Source organism: Salvelinus fontinalis, chromosome 38, assembly GCF_029448725.1.
Source record: "Salvelinus fontinalis isolate EN_2023a chromosome 38, ASM2944872v1, whole genome shotgun sequence".
NCBI lineage: Eukaryota > Metazoa > Chordata > Actinopteri > Salmoniformes > Salmonidae > Salvelinus > Salvelinus fontinalis.
In genome coordinates this window covers 13,151,066-13,176,582 of record NC_074702.1, presented here as the reverse complement: position 1 = coordinate 13,176,582, position 25,517 = coordinate 13,151,066, and the positions used below count along the sequence as shown (strand labels likewise).

General features: G+C 41.3%; 1 protein-coding gene across 2 annotated transcripts; it reads right to left on the bottom strand.

Moving 5' to 3' along the window:
* LOC129837516 (intercellular adhesion molecule 5-like) lies at positions 1-25,517 on the bottom strand. 2 transcript variants are annotated; one of them, XR_008756723.1, is made up of 13 exons: positions 25,221-25,517; positions 23,372-23,417; positions 17,712-17,798; positions 7,644-7,916; positions 7,237-7,563; positions 6,459-6,533; positions 2,717-2,767; positions 2,152-2,208; positions 1,676-1,705; positions 1,453-1,527; positions 1,273-1,318; positions 487-611; positions 1-381 (listed from the first exon to the last, which is right to left on the bottom strand). XR_008756723.1 is itself a non-coding variant. In XM_055903752.1 (12 exons), the coding sequence occupies exons 1-12, from the start codon at positions 25,230-25,232 to the stop codon at positions 587-589; spliced, it is 1,104 nt and encodes a 367-aa protein (XP_055759727.1). In that variant the 5' UTR covers positions 25,233-25,517; the 3' UTR covers positions 1-586. The 2 variants fall into 2 exon arrangements, 1 of the variants encoding a protein (XP_055759727.1); XM_055903752.1 differs by having other exon boundaries at positions 1-611.

Genomic DNA, 25,517 nt, shown 5'->3' with positions numbered 1-25,517 from the left:
GGACATGTATGTGATTTATTAGAGAAAATATCATCCAAGTTGGTGACAAATCTACAGATAAAATCTGCACAATGATCTGTGAAAAGCTAGGCATGAAATTGCTTTCTCTGGAATATCAGAGAGAAAAAAGGATCAGTACCTCTTCCAGTGCTCTTGGGGGCGCCTCTGAGCTACGTAACATCTACAGTATGTATTCTGTAACATTTTGTAAGCATTTGAAAATATACATAGAAACATGAGTGTCAAAGTATAATAAAACTTGCATTCAAAACCACAGGTAAGTCTTTAGAAGAGTGAGGGAGGGGTCATTTCAGAATGTTGAGTGAGTCTCACTTGTAGTCTGTGGGAAAGGCACATGAAACACATCTCACGTTCTTATCTCTGAAATGAGAGACAGAGTTTTGTCCAACAACGTTTTCACACACACATAATGTGCACTGTCCCTGTAAAAATAAAATAAACTCAAACTCAAACATACACACGCACATGGTCGATAATGTCTGTTGTATCAGTGTAGTTTCTCCATGTCCCTCTGATGAACTCTTTTGGTGTCTTGAGGCCACTCAGTAACACGTTTGTCCCCTCACTACTCTCTGGCCACTTGGTACGACCTGGGAAAAAACACACATGACATCAATTAATGAAATGTCCATTTACAGTATCCAGGGTCAAGTCATCTCAGGTCAGATAATCAAATTTAAATGAATCAAACATTGATTATTCTAACATCAATTCATCAAACAATGCACTTTTTTTTTTTTTTACAGAACTGTACATGGCTGACGAACCAATCGATTACAGCCAAACAATGCTTTAAGCCATTTGTCAACAATAGGATCTAAGTCAGCAGTCCATTCAGTGATTATGACTGATGTCAGTCTGACTTTAAACACTTACTCTATACAGTGATTTATCCATGTTCACAGTACTGTATCTACATAAACTAGTTTAGGCGCACAGATCCTCACTCATGGTATAGATAGAATACAGTGGCATTCAATACCAACACAGAATGATATCCCTAACCATTGCAACCCTGCTGGTCCACTTGGCTTTTTACCTTGTCCCTTTATAGTCAGTCACTTCACTGGAACATTTCCATTACAAATACTGTTGCATGATTGGACCTGTGTTCCATAATGAGGTCACAGCCACAAAAGCGTTGCCACAGTTTTGTCAGTTGTAGGATGTGAAGCTGAAGGTGACATGTGTGGTTGGGTGTATACTGAGTGCGTGTCACATTGATATAAGTGGCTATAGAGGACTACTCACTTCCCTGTGCCCACATGACACCTAGGCATCCGGCATACTTTACCACCTGTGTGATAGAGAATGAGAGAGAGAGGAAGACAATAAAAGGGATAGAAATAGCTGTTTTTATGATGACAGTACAGTATTAACAGCGTGAATACGACAAAAAAAAGACACGGAGGGTAAATGTTTTCTACTCACAGCTAATGACCATAATACCCAGGATGAAGAGCGCTGCAGCCATAGACAGACCAACAACACGGAGGAAGTAGTAGTCTGAGCATAGACACAGTGACACATAGATGAGTCTATTACCATGTGATTGTAACCCATGTTTGAAGGCATTGTGGTGTTGATAAGTGGATTTTAGCTGCTTGGTTAATCATTGTATTTGTTAACTTTGGAAAAAGTCAGATCCTCTTACCATAACTGAATGGTTCATCCCACTTTGCGTCTGTGATCAAAGAAAAATACAATATCACTTAGTTGTTTTAAAGACAGTACTTGCATTGTATGTTTTTAGAGAATAAGAGGTGTAGCCTATATTCCTGCAAAAAAGAGAGAGGTGGGTCACATGAGAACAACAACACAATGAGATGACAACAGAGCGGTCTGGTCCAGTTGATGTATTGTTGAAGCCACATCTCAACGCTTATGTAAGCCTGCACAGCGGGACACACTTCTTATCTCTTACATCAGCCACAATCAAGCATTAATCTGAGGACAAGTTAGAGAAAGTGAGCTGAGGTGCTCTGTTTCTGTTTCCCAACTCCTCCAAGGGTTTTGTTTGGGAGACGGGAAATTGTGATACTGTCAAATTTGCTGTGAGATAACAATAACAAAACTCAGAAAACCCCTCCAGATTTAAGGCAAAGTTAGGCTAGGAAATGTCTTTGTTACCCCAGGCAACAGGAGAAACGACAGAGGTATTTTCAGAGGTGGTTGGAGATGGTGTCACTATGGACAGAGAGAGAGAGAGCGAGAGATAAAAAAAAAGAACATTTTCTCTGTCAACATTTTGAGTCCTTATCTCTGTCATATGGACCTGTACATAATTACATCTCATTAAATTCCAGGTGCATTCCTTTTATGTTCCACTCCTTTTTTTATAGAATTTCTGCATATTTAAATGGCACAACTCTCATAGGAAATCGGGTCAGTCTAATTACACTTTTTAAAACGTATCAGTGGTGTCCCTGTCAGGTGCTGTAAAATCCACTGTCTGTCTATCTTAACGAGAAAGGGGAATGTAACATTTGCTAATTACAGAGCTAATTTGATTTTAAATTGCATGCACCCTTGACGTGAAAGACAGACCTGGTTATGGGATTTTCTTGATAGCAAAGCATCCATTCACTATAGCTCTGTTGCAGTGCGTTTCAGGGACTACCAATAGGAGTGTTTATTTTTCAGGGAACAGGTAATTCCTATATATCAAGGAGGGAATAAGAGGTTTGTTATTTACCTGTGGTGGTTAAGGACTTAGCCGTGGGTGTTGTTGACTTGTTTGTGTGAGCTGAGGAGAAAAGCAGAGAGGATGACATTGAGTTAGAAGTGTGGCCTTGGTCTGTGGCAAGACCACACAATTTGAACTGTAATTTTAGTAATTTTATATGAAATACAATTGTGTGACTTGCTTCAGCTCTTTAAAATGATTTGTGTGGTAGTTGAAGAAGTTTGAAAGGTTTTCATTAAGTGAAGCAGTGAAATATAGTCAAAGTTAAATATATTAAAATATCAGGTCTGATGACTTTGATAGACTGCTATATCAACCTTATTACTGGAGTATGGGGTGTCATGTAAAAATGCCCACAGCGTGACATAGCTCACATTCAATGATTATTGTGAGCACATTTTTAAACTTGTGATTGGCTGTGATTGTGACATCACAGCATGAAAAAGCTCACAGCTTGATAATACTCATGTCACGTTCTGACCCTAGTTATTGTGTTAATCCTTTGTTTTTTGGTCAGGACGTGAGCTGGGTGGGCATTCTATGTGTTGTGTTTCTATGTTGGGTTAATGTGTTGCCTGATATGGTTCTCAATTAGAGGCAGGTGTTTGACGTTTCCTCTGATTGAGAACCATATTAAGGTAGGCTGTTCTCACTGTTTGTTTGTGGGTGATTGTCTTCCGTGTCTGTAGGTATGTTCGTACCACACGGGACTGTAGCGTTGGTTTGTAGTCTGTACCTGTTCGTGCGTTCTTCGTGTATTTGTAAGTTCTCCTGTTTTAGGTCAGTCTACGTCGTTTATTTGTTTTGTAGTTTGTTAAAGAGTTTTCGTGTTTCGTCGTTCTGTTAATAAATATTCATTATGTCTTCACAACCCGCTGCATTTTGGTCTGATCCCTACTCCTCCTCTTCAGACGAAGAGGAGGAGAAAAACCGTTACGACTCACTGGTCAATTGGATGGATATCTGTGTTTTTTAGGTAGATGACGTCAGTGCCTGATTGAAATTGACACTAAAGTAATGACCACTTTTTAAATATATTATTGTTTGTTTTGCGTTTCTTTCTGGGTTGACTAGTTAGCTCGCATCAGGTAACTTTAGCAAATTTTGATTGGTAGAAGTTCTGATTTCAGATTTATACAGCAGAGAAATAGACTAAGATTTTATAGCCTCTGCGGTTTTGTCTAAGTTGTTGGGAAAGTAGCTGACTTGTGTCAAAAGCTACATTGTTTACAGTGAATATAATGTTGGAAGTCATTTTCAACAATGGGAGCTTTAGAATGTTGAAAAAATCTCATTACAGTGGATAAAGTTGTTTTAGGAGGACAAAAAGTCAAATAGTTGAAGTTAATGTTTTATGAAAGAAACTTAATCCAGATGGAATGGCATTGTCACGCCCTGACCATAGAGAGCCCTCGGGGTTCTCTATGGTGTTTTAGGTCAGGGCGTGACTAGGGGGTTTTCTAGGTTTTATTTTCAATGTTGGTGTGAGTATGGTTCCCAATTGGAGGCAGCTGATGATCGTTGCCTCTAATTGGGGATCATACTTAGTGTGGTCCTTTTCCCACCTGTGTTGTGGGATATTGTTTTGTCTAGTGCTATGTGCGCTACGAACTGCATGTTTGTGTATTTATTTGTTGTTTGAAGTTTCATCTCAATAAATGTGGAAATCTACTCACGCTGCGCTTTGGTCCACTCATTAAATGACGGACGTGACAGGAATTTCTATTTTAAACTGTGTAAGAGGAGTGGTGTTCCATATAACTACAAGTCAAAATAAGTGATACATCCTTTAAATTGTGGTATTTAAAATGTTTACTTAAGTGAAGTAGTGAAATGTCAAAAGTACATCATAATGAATAACTACAGTCAGACTACTACACTTTTAGTCATAAGGAATTATACAAGTTGTAGGCTATTATTTTGCATCTAGAGGAAGAAGTTTGTTAGTGTTGATAAATTGAGGCTGGTATAGTAGAGGCAGTGACTGTCTTATAAATAGCTATAGTAGCCTTTAGTGGGAGACTAGGTGGTAGTAGTAAGTGGACCAGAAGTACTAGTAGCAGTACATTGTAGTAGTAATTCAGAATGTTTTAGGTAGGTAAGCCATGGGTTAGCTACAGTAAGTGGAGTCACTATTGTAGTTTGGTTAATGACTGTGGGGAGTTGGGGTGAGCTGTGTGGCATAATCAGTCTTATGTGCTCCCCCAGTGCTATAATCTGATTGGTAGAAGATAGTATGTGGAAAGGAATAGACCCTCAGCCCGTTAAAAGGTCAATTTAGTCCACCAAGCCAAAAGGAAACAAGACTTTCAGTAAACAGTAAAATGTAGAGGTTTTGATGACCAATAAGTCATACCCTCTACATTTGTGTCTTACTTGCTGGGAAAATGGTCAACATTTCAGTTGTTCGTAAAAGTTGAGAAGAAAAGTAGTTGATTTGATTACGAAAACAGCTGTATCGTTTGATTGGTAAAAGATATTTCTGTTCTGATATCAGATTGAAATAGGAGAGAAGTAGACTAAGAGTTCATACCCTCTAAGTTTGTTTAGCTTGTTGAGGAAGTGGTCAAAGTAGCTAATTTGTGTCAGAATCACATTGTTCACAGTGAATAGAATGTTAGAAGTCACAGCTTTAGAATGGTCGTTTTTAAAGAGTCACTGCCTTTAGAAATCCCCTTGAAAATGGCCTGTGTGGTGTCGATATGAGTCAGAAACAGTTATGCTAGTGTAAATAGGATAGTTTTGGTCATGAAGTCCATCTCGTCTACAACGGAGTTTGGAACATCTGTGCGTCACAACGGGTAAATAAAAGTTGTTTTGAGTTGATGTCCTTTTGCCCACTAACATAGGCTGAGCAGCTGTGGTGATTGCTCTCTATTCAATGTAATAGACAGTGAGACAGATCTTCCCGGCAGCTCTGACTTTGTTTACATAAGACATGTCGCACATTTTTTTACTTGAGAAATACTGCACCAAACACCTTAATTAGATGTAAAATTGCGCAACTAAAACATCCTCTGCAAAGACTTCAAAGTTATTTCCTATTTCTTGAGTTATCTTAGATTCATTCTTAGAACTTTGAAGAAGGGAAACAGGCATCTATAGTGTCTCATGGGGGACAAAAATCATTAACCAAACACACCGCCAAGACTGAAATCAGTTTTTTCTAATGAGAAACAGAAAAACACGTGCCAAACGAAATGTGCAGTGGCTCCTTAACAATGGGAGCTTTAAAATGTAGAAGAAATCCCATTAAAGTGGGTGAGGTTTATTAGAAGCTTAATAGGTTCAAAAGTATAAATGGTTTCAATCACACTGGTCCTGACCGGCCTGCATGTCTAAAAGGTTGAATGGCGTTTCTAGCTTAAACGGTGTAAGAGGAGTAGTGTTCCAAATAATAAGTATGATTTCTTCTGTCGCAAGTTCCAATAATGAAATAGTCCAAAATAAGTTATACATTATTTAAAGTGTGACTTCTTTCGCAAGTCACAGTAATTCCTCAAATTGATTACAGCTACTGAACCAAAGCCAGTTAGGAGGGGGACAAAGTAATTACAAACATTGGTGATCTAGCTGCCATGGTATACAGACATTGATTTCCATTCATCCTGCTGGTGAAAAAGATTTAAAAGAAGGTCCTATTAAGAGTGAAGTTCTGAGATTAACAGTGAGTTGTGACAGGTGGAAAGACACAGTGAAATATGAAATAGCCCCATGTGAAATCATCTAGAAATGACAAAGAGGACTGTACCAGTTCTGTCTGGAGAGGGAGTCACTTTCGCCGATCGATTGGGGTGTGTGGTGGTAGGGCTCTGAGCAAGGGGCCCTGTTGACAGAAAACAAATGACTTTTCAAGCATTACACAAACAAAGCAGTTGGGTAAAACCTAAACAACACATTACAAGACAGTCGGAAGCACAAAACATAGCTTCCAAATAACTACAACAAGTTAGAAATAAGTGGTACATCCTTTAAATTGAGGCATTTAAATGTTAAATGGGAAGTAGTGAAACAGTCAAAAGTGCATATTTCATCATAAATAACTACAGTCAGACTACTACTTTTAGTCATAAGGAATTATAAAAGTTGTAGGCTATTATTTTGCATCTAGTGGAAAAAGTTTAGAAGTTTGTTAGTGTTGATAAATTGAGGCTGGTATAGTAGAGGCAGTGACTGTCTTATAAATAGCTATAGTAGCCTTTAGTGGGAGACTAGGTGGTAGTAGTAAGTGGACCAGAAGTACTAGTAACAGTACATTGTAGTAGTAATTCTGAATATTTTAGGTAGGTAGGCCATGGGTTAGCTACAGTAAGTGGAGTCACTATTGTAGTTTGGTTAGTGACTGTGGGAGTTGTTATAGTGGGTTAGTCTAGTGGGTTGGGGTGAGCTGTGTGGCATAATCAGTCTTATGTGCTCCCCCAGTGCTATAATGTGATTGGTAGAAGATAGTATGTGGAATAGAATAGTCCCTCAGCCCGTTAACAAGTCCCTTTATTCCACCAACCCCCAAAAGGAAACAGAAGACTTACAGTGAACAGTAACATTAAGAGGTTTTGATGACAAGGCAGAAGGTTTAGGTCCCTCTGGTCCCAGGTCCAGCTCTGCCTCACATCTGTACTCTACTTCACCCTCATATCTTCTGTGGGTGATGGTGAGGGTGGAGGACATATTCACTGGTTCCTTTGTGGAGTCATTAAACCTTTGAGTCTCTATAGTTTCATTCCCTTTGTACCACCTCACAACCAGGTTCTGTAGAGGAGCGATGTTCTGGATGTCACACTGCAGCTGGTACTCCTTCCCCTCCATCATTGGACCAGAGTGGCTCAGAGGAGAGATAGACACGTTGTCTGGAGTCTCTAAAGACAAAATAGTTACATATAGTGAAATATAATGGATTTTACTGACAAAACTCACAAATATAAGAAAAATAACTTACTGTAGAGAATGACAGGGAGAATCTCAGCACACTGACTTCCATTTTGTGGATTGACGTAGCATTTAGGTTCTATTGTCCAGTCCATGAGGCTTCTCACAGTCCAGGTGACAAAGGTTACATTTCCTTGCAAACCTGTACCTCCGAACGTGGCCTCCCACTCCATCCCCTTGGGGTCTGTGGATGATGTGCAGTTGACTGAGACTGAGTCTCCATATCTCACCACTACTCTGGGAGGGTTGAGCTCAACAGGACAGGAGGCATGTGTAGGCGCACCTACAGTTCAGAGAATAACAGAGACCATAATCATATCATTTACTTTCTCAAGCAGACTTAGCTTAAACAAAAAATATATCCCAAGTATAGGCCTAGAATGCAGAACAAATAAATAATAGGTTGCATTAATGGCCTTTTTCGAAACGCAGTTTCTAATCAGTAACGTTAAAGCAGCAAAATGCAACTTTTTGGGCGACCTGACCAAATTCACATGGATATGTGAGTTATACAGTGGAAAGAAAAATTATGTGAACCCTTTGGAATTACCGGGATTTCTGCATAAATTGGTCATACACAAATTATTGTATTTTTCTTGTCTATATTGAATATATAATTTAAACATTCACAGTATAGGTTTTTAAAAGTATGCGAACCACTCGGCTAATGACTTCTCCAAAAGCTAATTGGAGTCAGGAGACAGCTAACCTGGACGAGATTGGAGATGTTGGTTAGAGTTGCCCTGCCCTTTAAAAAACTATTGCTATTCAGTAGAAGCATTGCCTGATGTGAACCATGCCTCAAACAAAAGAGATCTCAGAAGACCTAAGATTAAGAATTGTTGACTTGTATAAAGCTGGAAAGGGTTACAAAAGTATCTCTAAAAGCCTAAATGTATCTCTAAATGTTCATCAGTCCACGGTAAGACAAATTGTCTATAAATGGAGAAAGTTCAACTGTTGCTACTCTCCTTAAGAGTGTTCGTCCTGCAAAGATGACTACAAGAGCACAGCGCAGAATGCTCAATGAGGCTAAGAAAAATCCTACAGTTTCAGCTAAAGCCTTACAGAAATCTCTGGAACATGCTAACATCTCTTTTGACGAGTCTACGATACGTAAAACACTAAACAATAATGGTGTTCATGGGAGAACACCTCAGAAGAAGACATTGCTGTCAAAACAAAACATTGCTGCACGTCTGAAGTTTGCAAAAGAGCACCTGGATGTTCCTCAGTGCTACTGGCAAAATATTCTGTGGACAGATTAAACTAAAGTTGAGTTGTTTCGAAGGAACACACAGCATTCTGTGTGGAGAATAAAAGGCACAGCACACCAACATCAAAACCTCATCCAAACTGTAAAGTATGGTGGAGGGAGCATCATGGTTTAGGGCTGCTTTGCTGCCTCAGGCCATGGACAGCTTGCCATCATCAATGGAAAAATGAATTCCCAAGTTTATCAAGACATTTTGCAGGAGAATGTAAGGCTATCTGTCCTCCAATGGAAGCTCAAAATAAGTTGGGTGATGCAACAGGACAATGACCAAAAACACAGAAGTAAATCACAACAGAATGGCTTCGACAGAAGAAAATACGCATTCTGGAGTGGCCCAGTCAGAGTCCTGACCTCAACCCGATTGAGATGCTGTGGCATGACCTCAAGAGTGCGGTTCACACCAGACATCCCAATAACATTGCTTAACTGAAACAGTTTTGTAAAGAGGAATGGTCCAAAATTCCTCCTGGCCGTTGTGCAGGTCTGATCCTCAACTACAGAAAACATTTGGTTAAAGGTTATTGCTGCCAAAGAGGAGTCAACCAGTTATTAAATCCAAGGGTTCACATACTTTTCCCACCCTGCACTGTGAATGTTTACATGGTGTGTTCAACAAAGACAATGAAACGTAGCATTTTCTGTGTGTTATTCGTTTAAGTAGACTGTTTGTCTGTTGTTATGACATAGATGAAGATCAGATCAAATGTTATGACCAATCTCTGCATAAATCCAGGTAATTCCAAAGGGTTCTCATACTTTTTCTTTCCACTGTTGATATGTCATTCTTCATTGAAAGCAGGTCTAAGAAGTGATAAATCAGTTCCGTGTGAACTATTTCTATGGTTCCAGTTTAAGTTTAGTTTTTGCTTTCAGTTTTGTACACCAGCTTCAAACAGCTGAGAATACAACATTTGTGGCTGTGGAAAATATATTTCACATCATTTTAGTTGGTAAAATAATTCTCTACACTATACAATGCATTCAGGACGTATTCAGACCTTTGACTTTTTCCACATTTTGTTATGTTACAGCCTTATTCTAAAATGGATTAAACAGTTTTTTCCACTTGTCAATCCACACACAATACTCCATAATGACAAAGTAAAAACAGTTTTTCTAACTGTTTGCGAATTTATGAAAAATATACAACTGAAATATCACATTTACATAAGCATTCAGACCCTTTTCTCAGTACTTTGTTGAAGCACTTTGGCCGCGATTACAGCATAGAGTCTTCTTGGGTATTACACTACAAGTTTGGCACACATGTATTTGGGGAGTTTCTCCCATTCTTCTCTACAGATCCTCTCAAGCTCTGTCAGGTTGGATAGGGAGCGTTGCTGCACAGCTATTTTCAGGCCTCTCCAGATATGTTCAATCGGGTTCAAGACCAGGCTCTGGCTGGGCCACTGAAAGACATTCACAGACTTGTCCCGAAGCCACTCCTGTGTTATCTTGGCTGTGTGGTTAGAGTCCTTGTCCTGTTGGAAGGACCTTCGCCACAGTCCAAGGTCCTGAGCATTCTGGAGCAAATGTTCATCAAGGATCTCTCTGTACTTTGCTCCGTTCATCTTTGTTTCGATCCTTACTGATCTACCAGTCCCAGCTAATGAAAAACATCCCCACAGCATGATGCTGCCACCACCATGCTTCACCGTAGGGATGGTGCCAGGTTTCCTCCAGACGTGATGCTTGGCATTCAGGCCAAAGAGTTCAATCTTGGTTTCATCAGACCAGAGGATCTTGTTTCTCATGGTCTGAGAGTCCTGTAGGTGTGTCTGGCAAACTCCAAGCAAGCTGTCATGTGCCTTTTACTGAGGAGTGGCTCCCATCTGGCCACTCTACCATAAAGGCCTGATTGGTGTAGTGCTGCAGAGATGGTTGTCCTTTTTTTAAGGTTCTCCCATCTCCTCAGAGGAACTCTGGAGCTCTGTCAGAGTGACCATCGGGTTCTTGGCCCGATTATGTCCAATCAATTGAATTTACCAACGATGGACTCCAATCAAGTTGTAGAAACATCTCATGGATGATCAATGGAAACAGGATGCACCTGAGCTCAATTTCGAGTCTCATAGCAAAGGGTCTGAATACTTATGTAAATAAGGTATTTCTGTTTTTATCCTTTATAAATTTGCAAACATTTCTATAAACCTGTTTTTGCTTTGTCATTATGTGGTATTGTGTGTAGATTGCTGAGTATTTTTTATTTATTTCATCCGTTTTAAAATAAGGCTGTAATGTAACAAAATGTGGAAGGCATTGTACGTGTCGACTATTAGAATATAAACACATAGCCTACTCTTTTTATTTTTTATTTTTTTATTTTATTTATTTTTTTCAATTAACTGAATTACTTACCAGAGGAGAAGGACGGGTAACCCAAGACTCTAATATTTGTGTAAACTGTTCAGAATTCTGTAGGTGTCACTGAGTAGGCTGATTCCCCATTTCATGAGTGCACAATCCCTAGGTTAGACTCTACAGTGCAATATGAATGTTCAATACACACAATTAGCTGACTGGGTAGGTGACTTGTCAAATAAACAAATGATTGTATTTTGTAAAATTTACAACAACATTCCAACCTTTGTTTTGCCTTATTTAGTCCAAATATGCCATGAATCCACTATTTGTATCCGTTTGCATCAGTTTCAATGCGAGACTTTTATTTTGAAGGTGAACTGACGATTCTACTATTGTGGTCGATTGTTATTGTGGCTCAGTTCACATAGGTGCTTCAGTACGTGGGGTCGCTATTGTAGTTTGGTTTGTGTCAGTGGGGTTTCTTATAATGGGTTAGTTTATTGAGTTTGGGTGAGCTGTGTGGCATAATCAGTCTTATTTGCTCCCGCAGTGCTATGATTTGATTGGTAAAATATATTTATGTTCTGATTTCAGATTTGAAAAACAGAGAACTAGAAGATTTCATACGCTCTACGTTTTTGTCCAAGTTGTTGGGAAAGTGGGCAAAAATGCAGTTCTTCTAAAAAGTTGGGAGAAAGTTGGCAATGTTGTTACTAAAACAGCTATATCGTTTGACTGGTAGAATATATTCTATTCTGATTCCACATTTGAATAGCAGAGAAGTAGGCTAAGATTTCCTACGCTCTACGTTTTTGTCTAACTTGGGAAAGTGGTCAAAATGGCAGTTCTTTCAAAAGGTTGAGAGGAAAAGTACTTGATGCTCTTACTAAAACAGCTGCATCGTTTGATTGGTAGAAGATATTTCTGTTCTGATATCAGATTTGAATTGCAGAAAAGTAGACGAATATCAAATCAAATCCAATTTTATTGGTCACATACACATGGTTAGCACATGTTAATGTGAGTGTAGCGAAATGCTTGTGCTTCTAGTTCCGACCATGCAGTAATATCTAACAAGTAATCTAACAATTTCACAACAACAAGGAATGAATAAGAATATGTACATATAGATATATGGATGAGCGATGGCCGAACGGCGTAGGCAAGATGCAGTAGATGGTATAGAGTACAGTATATACAAATGAGATGAGTAATGTAGGGTATGTAAACATTATATAAAGTGGCATTGTATAAAGTGACTAGTGATGCATTTATTATTTCAAAATTGTAATTATTAAAGTGGTTAGAGATTTGAGTCAGTATGTTGGCAGCAGCCACTCAATGTTAGTGGCTTTTTAACAGACTGATTGTCTTGAGATAGAAGCTGTTTTTCAGTCTCTCGGTTCCAGCTTTGATGCACCTGAACTGGCCTCGCCTTCTGGATGATAGCAGGGTGAACAGGCAGTGGCTCGGGTGGTTGTTGTCCTTGATGAATTGTTTGGTCTTCCTGTGACATCGGGTGGTGTAGGTGTCCTGGAGGGCAAGTAGTTTGCCCCCGGTGATGCGTTGTGCAGACCTCACTACCCTCTGGAGAGCCTTACGGTTGTGGGCGGAGCAGTTGCCGTACCACGCGGTGATACAGCCCGACATGATGCTCTCTATTGTGCATCTGTAAAAGTTTGAGTGTTTTTGGTGACAAGCCAAATTTATTCAGCCTCCGGAGGTTGAAGAGGCGCTGTTGTGACTTCTTCAACACGCTGTCTGTGTGGGTGGACTATTTCAGTTTGTCCGTGATGTGTACACCGAGGAACTTCAAACTTTCCACCTTCTCCACTACTGTCCCGTCGATGTGGATAGGGGGGTGCTCCCTCTGCTGTTTCCTGAAGTCCATGATCATCTCTTTTGTTTTGTTGACGTTGAGTGTGAGGTTATTTTCGTGACACCACACTCCAAGAGCCCTCACCTCCTCCCTGTAGGCCGTCTCGTTCGTTGTTGTTGGTAATCAAGCCTACCACTGTAGTGTCGTCTGCAAACTTGATTATTGAGTTGGATGCGTGCATGGCCACGTAGTCATTGGTGAACAGGGAGTACAGGAGAGGGCTGAGAACATGGCCCCCTACCAAAACCTGTGGGCTCTCCTTCACCGCAGCCAACATGAGTAAAACAGCTTTTGGGGCCCAAGTGTTGAGGATCAGCGGGGTGGAGATGTTGTTTCCGACCCTCACCACCTGGGGACATCCCGTCAGAAAGTCCAGGACCCAGTTGCACAGGGTGGAGTCGAGACCCAGGGTCTCGAGCTTAATGACGAGTTTGGAGGGTACTATGGTGTTAAATGCTGAGCTGTAGTTGATGAACAGCATTCTTACATAGGTATTCCTCTTGTCCAGATGGGTTAGGGCAGTGTGCAGTGTGATTGCGATTGTGTCGTCTGTGGACCTATTGGGGCGGTAAGCAAATTGGAGTGGGTCTAGGGTGTCAGGTAGGGCGGAGGTGATATGATCCTTGACTAGTCTCTCAAAGCACTTTATGATGAAGGAAGTGAGTGCTACGGGGTGATAGTCGTTTAGCTCAGTTACCTTAGCTTTCTTGGGAACAGGAACAATGGGGGCACTCTTGAAGCATGTGGGAACAGCAGACTGGGATAGGGATTGATTGAATATGTCCATAAACACACCAGCCAGCTGGTCTGTGCATGCTCTGAGGACACAGCTAGGGATGCCGTCTGGGCCGGCAGCCTTGCGAGGGTTAACACGCTTAAATGTTTTACTCACGTTGGCTGCGGTGAAGGAGAGCCCGCAGGTTTTGATAGCGGGCCATGTCGGTGGCACTGTATTGTCCTCAAAGCGAGCAAAGAATTTGTTTAGTTTCTCTAGGAACAAGACATCGGGGTCTGCGACGGGGTTGGTTTTTGTTTTGTAGTCCGTGATTGACTGTAGTCTCTGCTACATACCCCTCGTGTCTGAGCCGTTGAATTGCGACTCTACTTTGTCTCTATACTGACGCTTAGCTTGTTTGATTGCTGTGCGGAGGGAAAAGCTACACTGTTGGTATTCGGTCATGTTTCCGGTAGCCTTGCCCTGATTAAAAGCAGTGGTTCGCGCTTTCAGTTTTGCGCGAATGCTGCCATCAAGCCACGGTTTCTGGTTGGGGAAGGTTTTAATATTCGCAGTGGGTACAACATCCCCGATGCGCTTGCTAATAAACTCGCTCACCGAATCAACGTATACATTAATGTTGTTGTTCGATGCTATCCGGAACATATCCCAGTCCACATGATCGAAGCAATCTTGAAGCGTGGAATCAGATTGGTCAGACCAGCGTTGGACAGACCTGAGCACGGGGGTTTCCTGTTTCAGTTTCTGTCTATAGGCTGGGAGCAACAAAATGGAGTTGTGGTTAGATTTGCCAAAAGGAGGGCGAGGGAGGCCTTTGTATGCAACAATGATTCAGGATTTTGCCTGCCCGGGTCACGCATTCGATATGCTGATAAAATTTAGGGAGCCTTGTTTTCAGATTAGCCATGTTAAAATCCCCAGCTACAATAAATGCAGCCTCAGGATATGTGGTTTCCAGTTTACATAGAGTCCAAGTTATTTCAGGGCCGTCGAGGTGTCTGCTTGGGGGGGATATACACGACTGTGATTATAATCGAAGAGAATTCTCTTGGTAGATAATGTGGTTGGCATTTGATTGTAAGGAATTCTAGGTCAGGTGAACAAAAGGACTTGAGTTCCTGTATGTTGTTATGATCACACCACGACTCGTTAATCATAAGGCAAAAATCCCCGCCCTTCTTCCTACCAGAGAGATGTTTGTTTCTGTCGGCGCGATGCGTGAAGAAACCAGGTGGCTGTACCAACTCTGATAACGTAATGAGCCATGTTTCCGTGAAACAGAGAATGTTACAATCTCTGATGTCTCTCTGGAAGGCAACCCTTGCTCGGATTTCGTCTACCTTGTTGTCAAGAGACTGGACATTGGCAAGTAGTATACTCGGGAGTGGTGGTTGATATGCCTGTCTACGGAGCCTGACCAGAAGACCGCTCCGTCTGCCCCTTCTGCGGCTCCGTTGTTTTGGGTTGCCGGCTGTGATCCGATCCATTGTCCTGGGTGGTGGACCAAACAGAGGATCCGCTTCGGGAAAGTTGTATTCCTGGTCATAATGTTGGTAAGTTGACGTTGCTCTAATATCCAATAGTTCCTCCCGGCTGTATGTAATAAGACTTAAGATTTCCTGGGGTAACAGTGTAAGAAATAATACATTAATAAAACAAAATAATGCATAGTTTCCTAAGAACGCGAAGTGAGGCGGCCATCTCTGTCGGCGCCGGAAGTCAATATGTCATACCATCTATGTTTGTGTCATATTTGCTGGGAAAGTGGTCAAAATGTCAGTTGTTTGTAAAAGTTGAGAGGAAAAGTAAGTTGATTTCATAACTAAAATAGCTATATCGTTTGATTGGTAGAAGATATTTTAAGATTTCTTACCCTCTAGGTTTTTGTCTAGCTTGTTGGGAAAGTGGTCAAAGTAGCTGATTTGGTTCAAAAGTGTGTCAAAAATCACATTGTTTACAGTGAATAGAATGTTGAAAGTTACAGCTTCAGAAGGGGATTTTTTAAAGAGTCACTGCCTTTAAAAATCCCTTTGAAAAGGGCCTTTGTGGTGTCGATATGAGTCAGAAAGAGTTATTATAGTGTTAAATTGACTACAAAGTGTAAATAGGATCATTTTGGTCATAGAGTTAGTCTCGTCTACGACAGAGTTTAGAACCTCCATGCGTCACAACGGGTAAATGAAAGGTGGGTTTTGAGTTAATGATGTCCATTTTCCCACTAACATAGGCTGAGCAGCTGTGGTGATTGCTCTCTATTCAATGTAATAGACAGTGAGACAGATCTGCCCAGCAGCTCTGACTTTGTTTACATAAGACATGTCGCACATGTTTTTACTTGAGGAATACTGCACCAAACGCCTTAGTTACATGTAAAACTGCGCAACTAAAACATCCTCGGCAAAAACTTTGTTATCTCAAATTCATTCAATAGGCTTCCGCGTCTATCGTGTCTCACGGCGGACCAAAATCATTAACCAAATGCGGAATCAGTGAGGAACAAACTGCCAAGACTGAAATATTGTTTTTCAAATTAGCAACAGAAAAACACACGTGCCAATCGACATGTTCAATGGCTCTTTAACAATGGGAGCTTTAGAATGTAGAAGTAATCCCATTAAAGTGGGTGAGGTTTATTAGAAGCTTAATAGGTTCAAAAGTATAAATGGTTTCAATCACACTGGTCCTGACCGGCCTGCATGTTTAAAAGGTCGAATGGCGTTTCTAGCTTAAAACCTTTTCTCAATAGGGGGTGCTGTTTTCACTTTGTAAAAATTTCGTTCCCAAATTAAACTGCCTCGTACTCAATTCTTGCTCGTACAATATGCATATTATTATTACTATTGGATAGAAAACACTCTCTAGTTTCTAAAACCATTTGAATTATATCTGTGAGTAAAACAGAACTCAAGTTGGAGCAAACTTCCTGTGAGGAAGTGAGAAATCTGAAATCAGGAAGGCTGTTCTGGGGTCAGTTTATTAATTTGCATGTCTTCTATTGGTCGAGATGCACTGCATACGCCTTCCCCTAGATGTCAGCAAATAGTGAGAATTGGAATGGAGTTGCCAGGCAGATCTGAGGCCATATAAATGGTCTTGGAACATGGGGTGCAGTCTTTTCAACATTCGCCATGACGCAAGACAGACCTCAGGATGGCGTTCTGGAAAGCTCCCGTTATAGGCCTTAGATATATCCGGCTCTGATTTTATTCGATATAGGTGTTAAAGACATCATAATGTTGATATTTTAAACCGAGTTATATCAGTTTATATCAGTATATTGCGATTTTCGGATATTTCTTAGTGCTGTGTTATAGTGAGTTGGACACGTCTTCGCCACATGGCTAATGTTTACTGCTAATTCCAAAGTTGAAGGCGACAATCTACAACCGAGCAACGATTCCTCTGGACAAAGGACAACTTGCCCAAGATTCTGATGGGAGCTCATCAAAAAGTAAGAAGTATTTATGATGTTAATTCGTTGTTCTGTTGAAAAATGTAAAACTACTATTCCGCCATTAATTAAACGGTGTAAGAGGAGTAGTGTTCCAAATAATAAGTACGATTTCTTCTGTCGCAAGTTCCAATAATGAAATAGTCCAAAATAAGTTATACATTATTTAAAGTGTGACTTCTTTCGCAAGTCACAGTAATTCCTCAAATTGATTACAGCTACTGAACCAAAGCCAGTTAGGAGGGGGACAAAGTAATTACAAACATTGGTGATCTAGCTGCCATGGTATACAGACATTGATTTCTATTCATCCTGCTGGTGAAAAAGATTTAAAAGAAGGTCCTATTAAGAGTGAAGTTCTTGAGTTAAGCTACAGAGAAATATGAAATTGCCCCATGTGACAACATCTAGAAATGACAAAGGGGACTGTACCAGTTCTGGCTGGAGAGGGAGCGGCAGTAACATTCGTCACCAGAGTCATTTTGGGGTGTGTGGTGGTAGGGCTCTGAGCAAGGGACCCTGTTGACAGAAAACAAATGACTTTTCAAGCATTACACAAACAAAGCAGTTGGGTAAAACCTAAACAACACATTACAAGACAGTCGGAAGCACAAAACATATCTACTGCTGCAATTATTCGCCACAACAATTGAGTAATGTATTCCTAGCAGCAGCCAGGGTTCAGAATGTGTCCACACACAGCCAGTGGGAGGGACAAAGGGAGGGAGTTACTCAGCTAACAACAAACGTTCCCACAACTTTAGAGAACATTCCCTTAAGAGTGTCATTAAGTAATGTTTCATAGGACTGTTCTGGTAATGTGCAAGGAATGTTTCCAAGAAACCATTCCCTTAATGTCAAATAGAACTTACCCAGAAGGGGGTTACCATGTTCTCAGAATTTAAAATATCAATGTTCTAGACCCGTTTCATGGTAACGTTGCAAGAACATTCATGTGTCCAGTTTTCTGTGTTATGAGAATTTTCCATCAACGTCCCACCAAACATACACAGAACATGGTTGCATGTTCTCAGAACATAATATATTAATGTTCTAGACACGTTTCAATGAAACGTTGCTGGAACATTTCTGTGTATTAGTTGTCAGGATGTCGCCTGATGGTCCCTAAGAAGTGTTCTCCCCCCAAAAAAGTGTAATTACACATCTTACACACCTTGTTACTGTTGCCGAGCCAATCAAGGCCCTGAATGGTGAACCACTTATAGCTCTTTGTCTGTTGTGAACATTAGGGATATTCACATACACAGTGCTTTTAACATAGTGTTTTTAACGTACACATGTTGCACACTTTAAAATAGATGATTACATTGTGAATGTGCATTTACACAATAATTATTCAACATGTCTTCACCTGGGATTTGAATTTACAACCTCTTGGTTCACGGTACTATGATCTCAGTGATTTGATTGACTTATTTCAGTATTTTAAGAGCTTTCTTTATAGTTGTCTAATGTTGTTGGGGCATGTTAAGCTGTTTTAATGATACTCCTGAATTACTATGATCAATGAAATCGTTTTTTTCTTGAGTGTACTTTTAACATAGCTGAGATTTACTACAAAGTTCACTCAACCTATTGCTTACACCTATCGAGTTGTTTTATCTACATAAGTGCCAAAGGAGGAGGGGTTAGGGTTTCTTCTGGACAGGGCCTAACTATACTGGACTAATAAGCACATGTCCTAGAGCAGGGACGGGCAACGTGTATGCCCGCGGATGAATTTAAAAGTAAATGATAGGAACTCAGTTGGGCTCTCAACTTACTATTGAGAGTTAAAATAGTAGAATACACAAGGTGCAATTTCAATTTTTATTAATTTATTGGCAAGTCTACCGGCCAGCTATCTAAACTTGTAGTAATTTTTGTTGAATTACTGACCGGGGGGGGCCTCGTTAATTTTGTTAGTCCACTCTCACACAAATTCACTACATGAAAAGTATGTGGACACCTGCTCGTCGAATATCTTATTCCAAAATCATGGGCCTTAATATGAAGTTGGTACCCCCTTTGCTGCTATAACAGCCTTCGCTCTTCTGGGAAGGCTTTCCACTAGATGTTGGAATATTGCTGAGGGGACTTGCTTCCATTCAGCCAGAGCATTAGTGAGGTCGGGCACTGATGTTGGGCGATTAGGTCTGGCTCGCAGTCGGCGATCAAATTCATCCCAAAGGTGTTCGATGAAGTTGAGGTCAGGGCTTTGTGCGGGCCAGTCAAGTTCTTCCACACCGATCTCGACAAACCATTTCTGTATGGACCTTGCTTTATGCACGAGAGCATTTTCATGCTTAAACAGGAAAGGGCATTCCCCAAACTGTTGCCACAAAGTTGCAAACACAGAATCATCTAGAGTGTCAATGTATGCTGTTGCGTTAGGATTTCCCTTCAGTGGAACTAAGGGGCCTAGCCCGAACCATGAAAGATAGACCATTATTTATCCTGACCCAAACTTTACAGTTGGCACTATAAATTGGGGCAGGTTGTGTTTTCCTGGCATCCCCCAAACCCAGATCCGTCTGTCGGACAGTCAGATGATAAAGCGTAATTCATCACTCTAAAGAAAGTGTTTCCACTTATCCAGATGGCGGCGAGCTTTACACCACTCCAGCCGAGCTTGGCGTTGAGCATGGTGATCTTAGGTTTGTGTGCGGCTGCTTAAAGGAACATTAAGGGTAACATTACGTTCTCTCTCCCTAGAATTGATAGCTGGGTAGATAGAGCGCTGTGAATGTATTCAAAGTCTGTGAAAATAATAGTCTTGTGAGTGGGCAGTGTAGCATTGTTATGAAGGGGCTGCTCTGGCCAACACAGAGGTAGATTGTCCTGGCCCTGAGAGACGTGAGAAGCAGGCCTTTGTACACACTCCACTCCCCATCAATACCTTCCAATTAACCACTCCATGATGAATCGCTACAAGCCCACTATGGGCCCACTGGGTTCCCACAAGCAAATGTGATTAGAACTGAATCAATTTCCTAACAGGGAAATCAGTTCTGTTGCTGAATCCCTGTGAGGTCATTTTAGATATTTACAGTGTGGTTCAGAGGAGGAGAGATGTCACTGAAAAAACAGATACATTCATTGGAGTGACTCAGGACTGTTAGGACCCTAGGGGTCTGTGGAGGTACAGCAGGTGAGCTGCAAAAATGTCTATATTTTTATGAATGTCTCTAGCAACAACAGACTAAACAAATGTTGTGCTACATACCTACAGTAGAAATGAGGGGAATGTCTTATTTTTAAACGATGTCTGTTTTTCTCAACTCCTAATATTGAGCTAATTACACTCATTGGAGTATCTGACAAAGGCTTTGAAAAAGCTCCCAAGACTACCAGTCGCGGCAAATGATGCTAGCTGCTGGCAAGCTTTTTTGACTTGGTCATACATTTTTTCCAACACATTGCTAACCTTTAAACAGCTTAACAGCTGCTATTAACCAACATGTATGTGGAGTGGGACTGGCACATCTATTATATAATTATCAAATAAAGTCAAAATCAAATCAAATTGTATTAGTCACATGCGCCGAATACAACAGGTGTAGACCTTACAGTGAAAGGCTTACATACAAGCCCCTAACCAACAATTCAGTTAAAAAAATCTGAATAAGAATAAGAAATAAAAGTAACAAGTAATTAAAGAGCAGCAGTAAAATAACAATAGTGAGACTATATACAGGGGGTATCAGTACAGAGTCAATTTGCGGGGGCACCGGTTAGTCGAGGTTATCACAATTATCTTAATACATTCATTTTAGGAGAATGAATACATAGAGAGGGTGAAGTTAATAATAATTGTACGAGCAGAACGACACAGTTGGGAGGAGAAGCTTCGTTTCCAAAAGTTCAAGGTGGTCAAAATCATTCGTTTTTGAGACAGGGGTGTTACCAAAGCTGTGTTGTATTCATTAGGTATGTCATAGCTCTCAATACGGTGCAGTCGTCCTGTCCCCTTTGCAGATAAACAGCCCCAAAGAATGATGTTTCCACCTCCATGCTTCATGGTTGGGATGGTGTTCTTGGGGTTGTACTCATGCATTATGATGCAATAAAAGCTCAAAACATTTTTCAACAAAAATGACAAATATGACAACTGTGGCCATTTGCATTACATTTAATTGTTACACAAAATTCTATAATCATCACAGCCCTAGTTTGGAGTTACCTTTCTAACTAATAGGCTATGTTAGAGTTTACACTTTTTCCAGTTATAATGTGTGTAGGTCAAAATAATGAAAACCTATCTACCAAATCTATTCATTTTGAAATGTTGGTTACTTGTCCTTGTCATTAATATTCATGTTCTGCTAACATATGATGGGGTCACCGGTTTGCCTGGGCGGGGGTCCGAGGGTAAGGAAAGGTTGAAGACCCTGTTTTAGTTTGAGATGAGGAAGGGAGAGAGTGTGTATACAGTATGTTTATATGAGAACAGTGTGTTTGACCGTGGGTGCATGCATGTGTATACAGTGGGGAGAACAAGTATTTGATACACTGCCGATTTTGCAGGTTTTCCTACTTACAAAGCATGTAGAGGTCTGTAATTTTTATCATAGGTACACTTCAACTGCGAGAGACGGAATCTAAAACAAAAATCCAGAAAATCACATTGTATGATTTTTAAGTAATTAATTTGCATTTTATTGCATGACATAAGTATTTGATACATCAGAAAAGCAGAACTTAATATTTGGTACAGGAACCTTTGTTTGCAATTACAGAGATCATACGTTTCCTGTAGTTCTTGACCAGGTTTGCACACACTGCAGCAGGGATTTTGGCCCACTCCTCCATACAGACATTCTCCAGATCCTTCAGGTTTCGGGGCTGTCGCTGGGCAATATGGACTTTCAGCTCCCTCCAAAGATGTTCTATTGGGTTCAGGTCTGGAGACTGGCTAGGCCACTCCAGGACCTTGAGATGCTTCTTACGGAGCCACTCCTTAGTTGCCCTGGCTGTGTGTTTCGGGTCGTTGTCATGCTAGAAGACCCAGCCACGACCCATCTTCAATGCTCTTACTGAGGGAAGGAGGTTGTTGGCCAAGATCTCGCGATACATGGCCCCATCCATCCTCCCCTCAATACGGTGCAGTCGTCCTGTCCCCTTTGCAGATAAACAGCCCCAAAGAATGATGTTTCCACCTCCATGCTTCATGGTTGGGATGGTGTTCTTGGGGTTGTACTCATCCTTCTTCTTCCTCCAAACACGGCGAGTGGAGTTTAGACCAAAAAGCTCTATTTTTGTCTCAGCAGACCACATGACCTTCGCCCATTCCTCCTCTGGATCATCCAGAGGCAAACTTCAGACGGGCCTGGACATGTGCTGGCTTGAGCAAGGGGACCTTGCGTGCGCTGCAGGATTTGAATCCATGACGGCGTAGTGTGTTACTAATGGTTTTCTTTCATTGACCAGGTCCTGCCGTGTAGTTCTGGGCTGATCCCTCACCTTCCTCATGATCATTGATGCCCCACAAGGTGAGATCTTGCATGGAGCCCCAGACCGAGGGTGATTGACCGTCATCTTGAACTTCTTCCATTTTCTAATAATTGCGTCAACAGTTGTTGCCTTCTCATCAAGCTGCTTGCCTATTGTCCTGTAGCCCATCCCAGCCTTGTGCAGGTCTACAATTTTATCCCTGATGTCCTTACACAGCTCTCTGGTCTTGGCCATTGTGGAGAGGTTGGAGTCTGTTTGATTGAGTGTGTGGACAGGTGTCTTTTATACAGGCAACGAGTTCAAACAGGTGCAGTTAATACAGGTAATGAGTGGAGAACAGGAGGGCTTCTTAAAGAAAAACGAACAGGTCTGAGAGCCAGAATTCTTACTGGTTGGTAGGTGATCAAATACTTATGTCATGCAATAAAATGCAAATTAATTACTTAAAAATCATACAATGTGATTTTCTGGATTTTTGTTTTAGATTCCGTCTCTCACAGTTGAAGTGTACCTATGATACGAATTACAGACCTCTACATGCTTTGTAAGTAGGAAAACCTGCAAAATCGGCAGTGTATCAAATACTTGTTCTCCCCACTGTATGTGTGAGAAAGAAATCGTTATTTGTCATGGCTTACCTGGTAGTGTGAGAAACAGACATACTGCCATCCAGCTCAGCTGAATCTGAAAGATGTGAGAGAGATGTGAGTGAGAGATTGATTGTGGTACAGAGTCTCAGCAGGGTCTGTAATTAATACAGCATTAAGCTGACTACTACTACAGCTGGAAATCTGCAAGATAAGCAAAGGCCCTTAAGCAGCACAGGTGACACTGCAATGAATACAGATCACTTAGAGGCAGCCACACAGGCACATCTGTTATACCGACAATAGATTACAACAGACACATGGCAACCACACATCTATCAACCTTCATTAACGCCCTGCTTGTTTGTGTGCTCCCGCTGCACGTAAACACACTCACACTCTGCCCATTATAGGGCTGAGGAACAGGTTTCAGAACCAGCTCCTAACGTTACAGTAGCTGTAATGGTTTTGTAATGATTCTCTAATGGTAGTCTACACAACGAGACATACACTACGAGCTACTGTGTGGAACAAGGGATGCGTTCATGTAGGCCCATGACTAATATCAGTATAAAGAGGAAGTAGCCGTGTTAAAGGTTTTATGTCAGTTACTGAGGCTACATGTCTTTTGAAACACAGGAAATTGTACTCATAGCGGTTGTTTCTACCACTTCCCTCCCCCACACCTAAGTGCAGTCAAGCACATTTTTCACGCAATGAAGATGGCTGACAATCTCAAACGAAATGTATAATACGATATACAAACTAGATGAGTGCACTCTCATTTTCTAATCCATGGAATTATACTGATGCCATGTTTCCATTTTTTTTCCAACTGAATGCCATGATCTCTGTATACTTACACATATCATCACCTAGCACACAGCACATGGCCCTGATTTAGCTGAATTGGAAGGTTGAGGTCATGTGTTGAGATGAGATAGAGTCCATGGCTATAACGGGAATCCTCCCACATGCTCCTTAGTACATTGTTGCTACCGCCGCTCCCTCAGCCATCACACTGTAAATCATATCTCGGAACTCCTTAGTGTCGCCAATTAAAAATCTAGTTGCGGAATGAGGATCTGTCATAACAGCAACACTTACAGCAATCAGGTGCTACTCAGAGCTTTCTCTGAGACACACAACTACTGTACAGGGTTATAAGATCTTTTTCTAATCACTCTTCATCTGCACCATATGGTAATCGTACACAAAATAACAGGCAAACAAGTAAACACATTCATTCTGAGGAGAATTTCAATCACCCTGACAACCTTTTAGTTCTGAGAAAAAGCAGTGTGTATACAGAAAAATTACATCATCAGTAAACCAACCAGGAACCCAATGATTATTTGTTCTAGAGGGACGGAGAGCAGAGAGCGAGGTGGATGAAGGCAAGGAAGAAGGGAGGGATTGACAGCCAGAGGAGTGTTTTGGTGTTGTATTAGTACCTAGCTGAGATGCCTCCCCTGACTTATTCTGATGGCAGCATGTCCTCAGGGCAGGGGAAGCGGTGACAGGTAAATATCAGTGGGCATCATGAGGCTTGACAGCTCAGATTAGCGGGTCACGCCAGTCCTAATTTCACTCTGAAGCATATGTCAAGGCAAGGGCCTGTTCGTCTGGGGCTGTCCCAGCCTCCCCACCAGACTCTCTCACCCCTCTAACCCCGTCTGGCCGCCGCTATCTCTCTCTCTCACTCACTCACCCATTGTCTGTTTATCTTTATGTGTATCTAGGCTGTTTGACTGTCCGTCTGTCAATCTCGAACATCCGCCACACGTTCTCTCTCTGTCTCTCACTTCACATATCATACTCTCTCCCTTTCTCATGAGTACCAATGTCCCTCCCTTCCTCCTCTCCTCTTTGAGTCCCAAATAAAAGTCATTCAGCTCACCTTGGTGTCCATCCTGAGTTGTCGCGTAGTTCCAGAGCTCGTTCCAGGGCAGCATCCACGGTCCCTTTCCTCTGTGTGTCAGTCAGGAACCATTAAGAACCATTAGTCGACCACACCCTTCTGCTCATGACTTCCTCCTTCCATTCCTTGCTAACTGCACTTTTTTTTTCTCTCACCCACTCTTTCTCTTTGCTGGCTCTCACACGTGGGCCTCCCCACTTTCTTTTTGTTCTCTGTCTTCCAGACTAGTCTCTCTCACTGTCAGTCTGCCTCAATCGTCTCTGTGTTAGTGGTTCT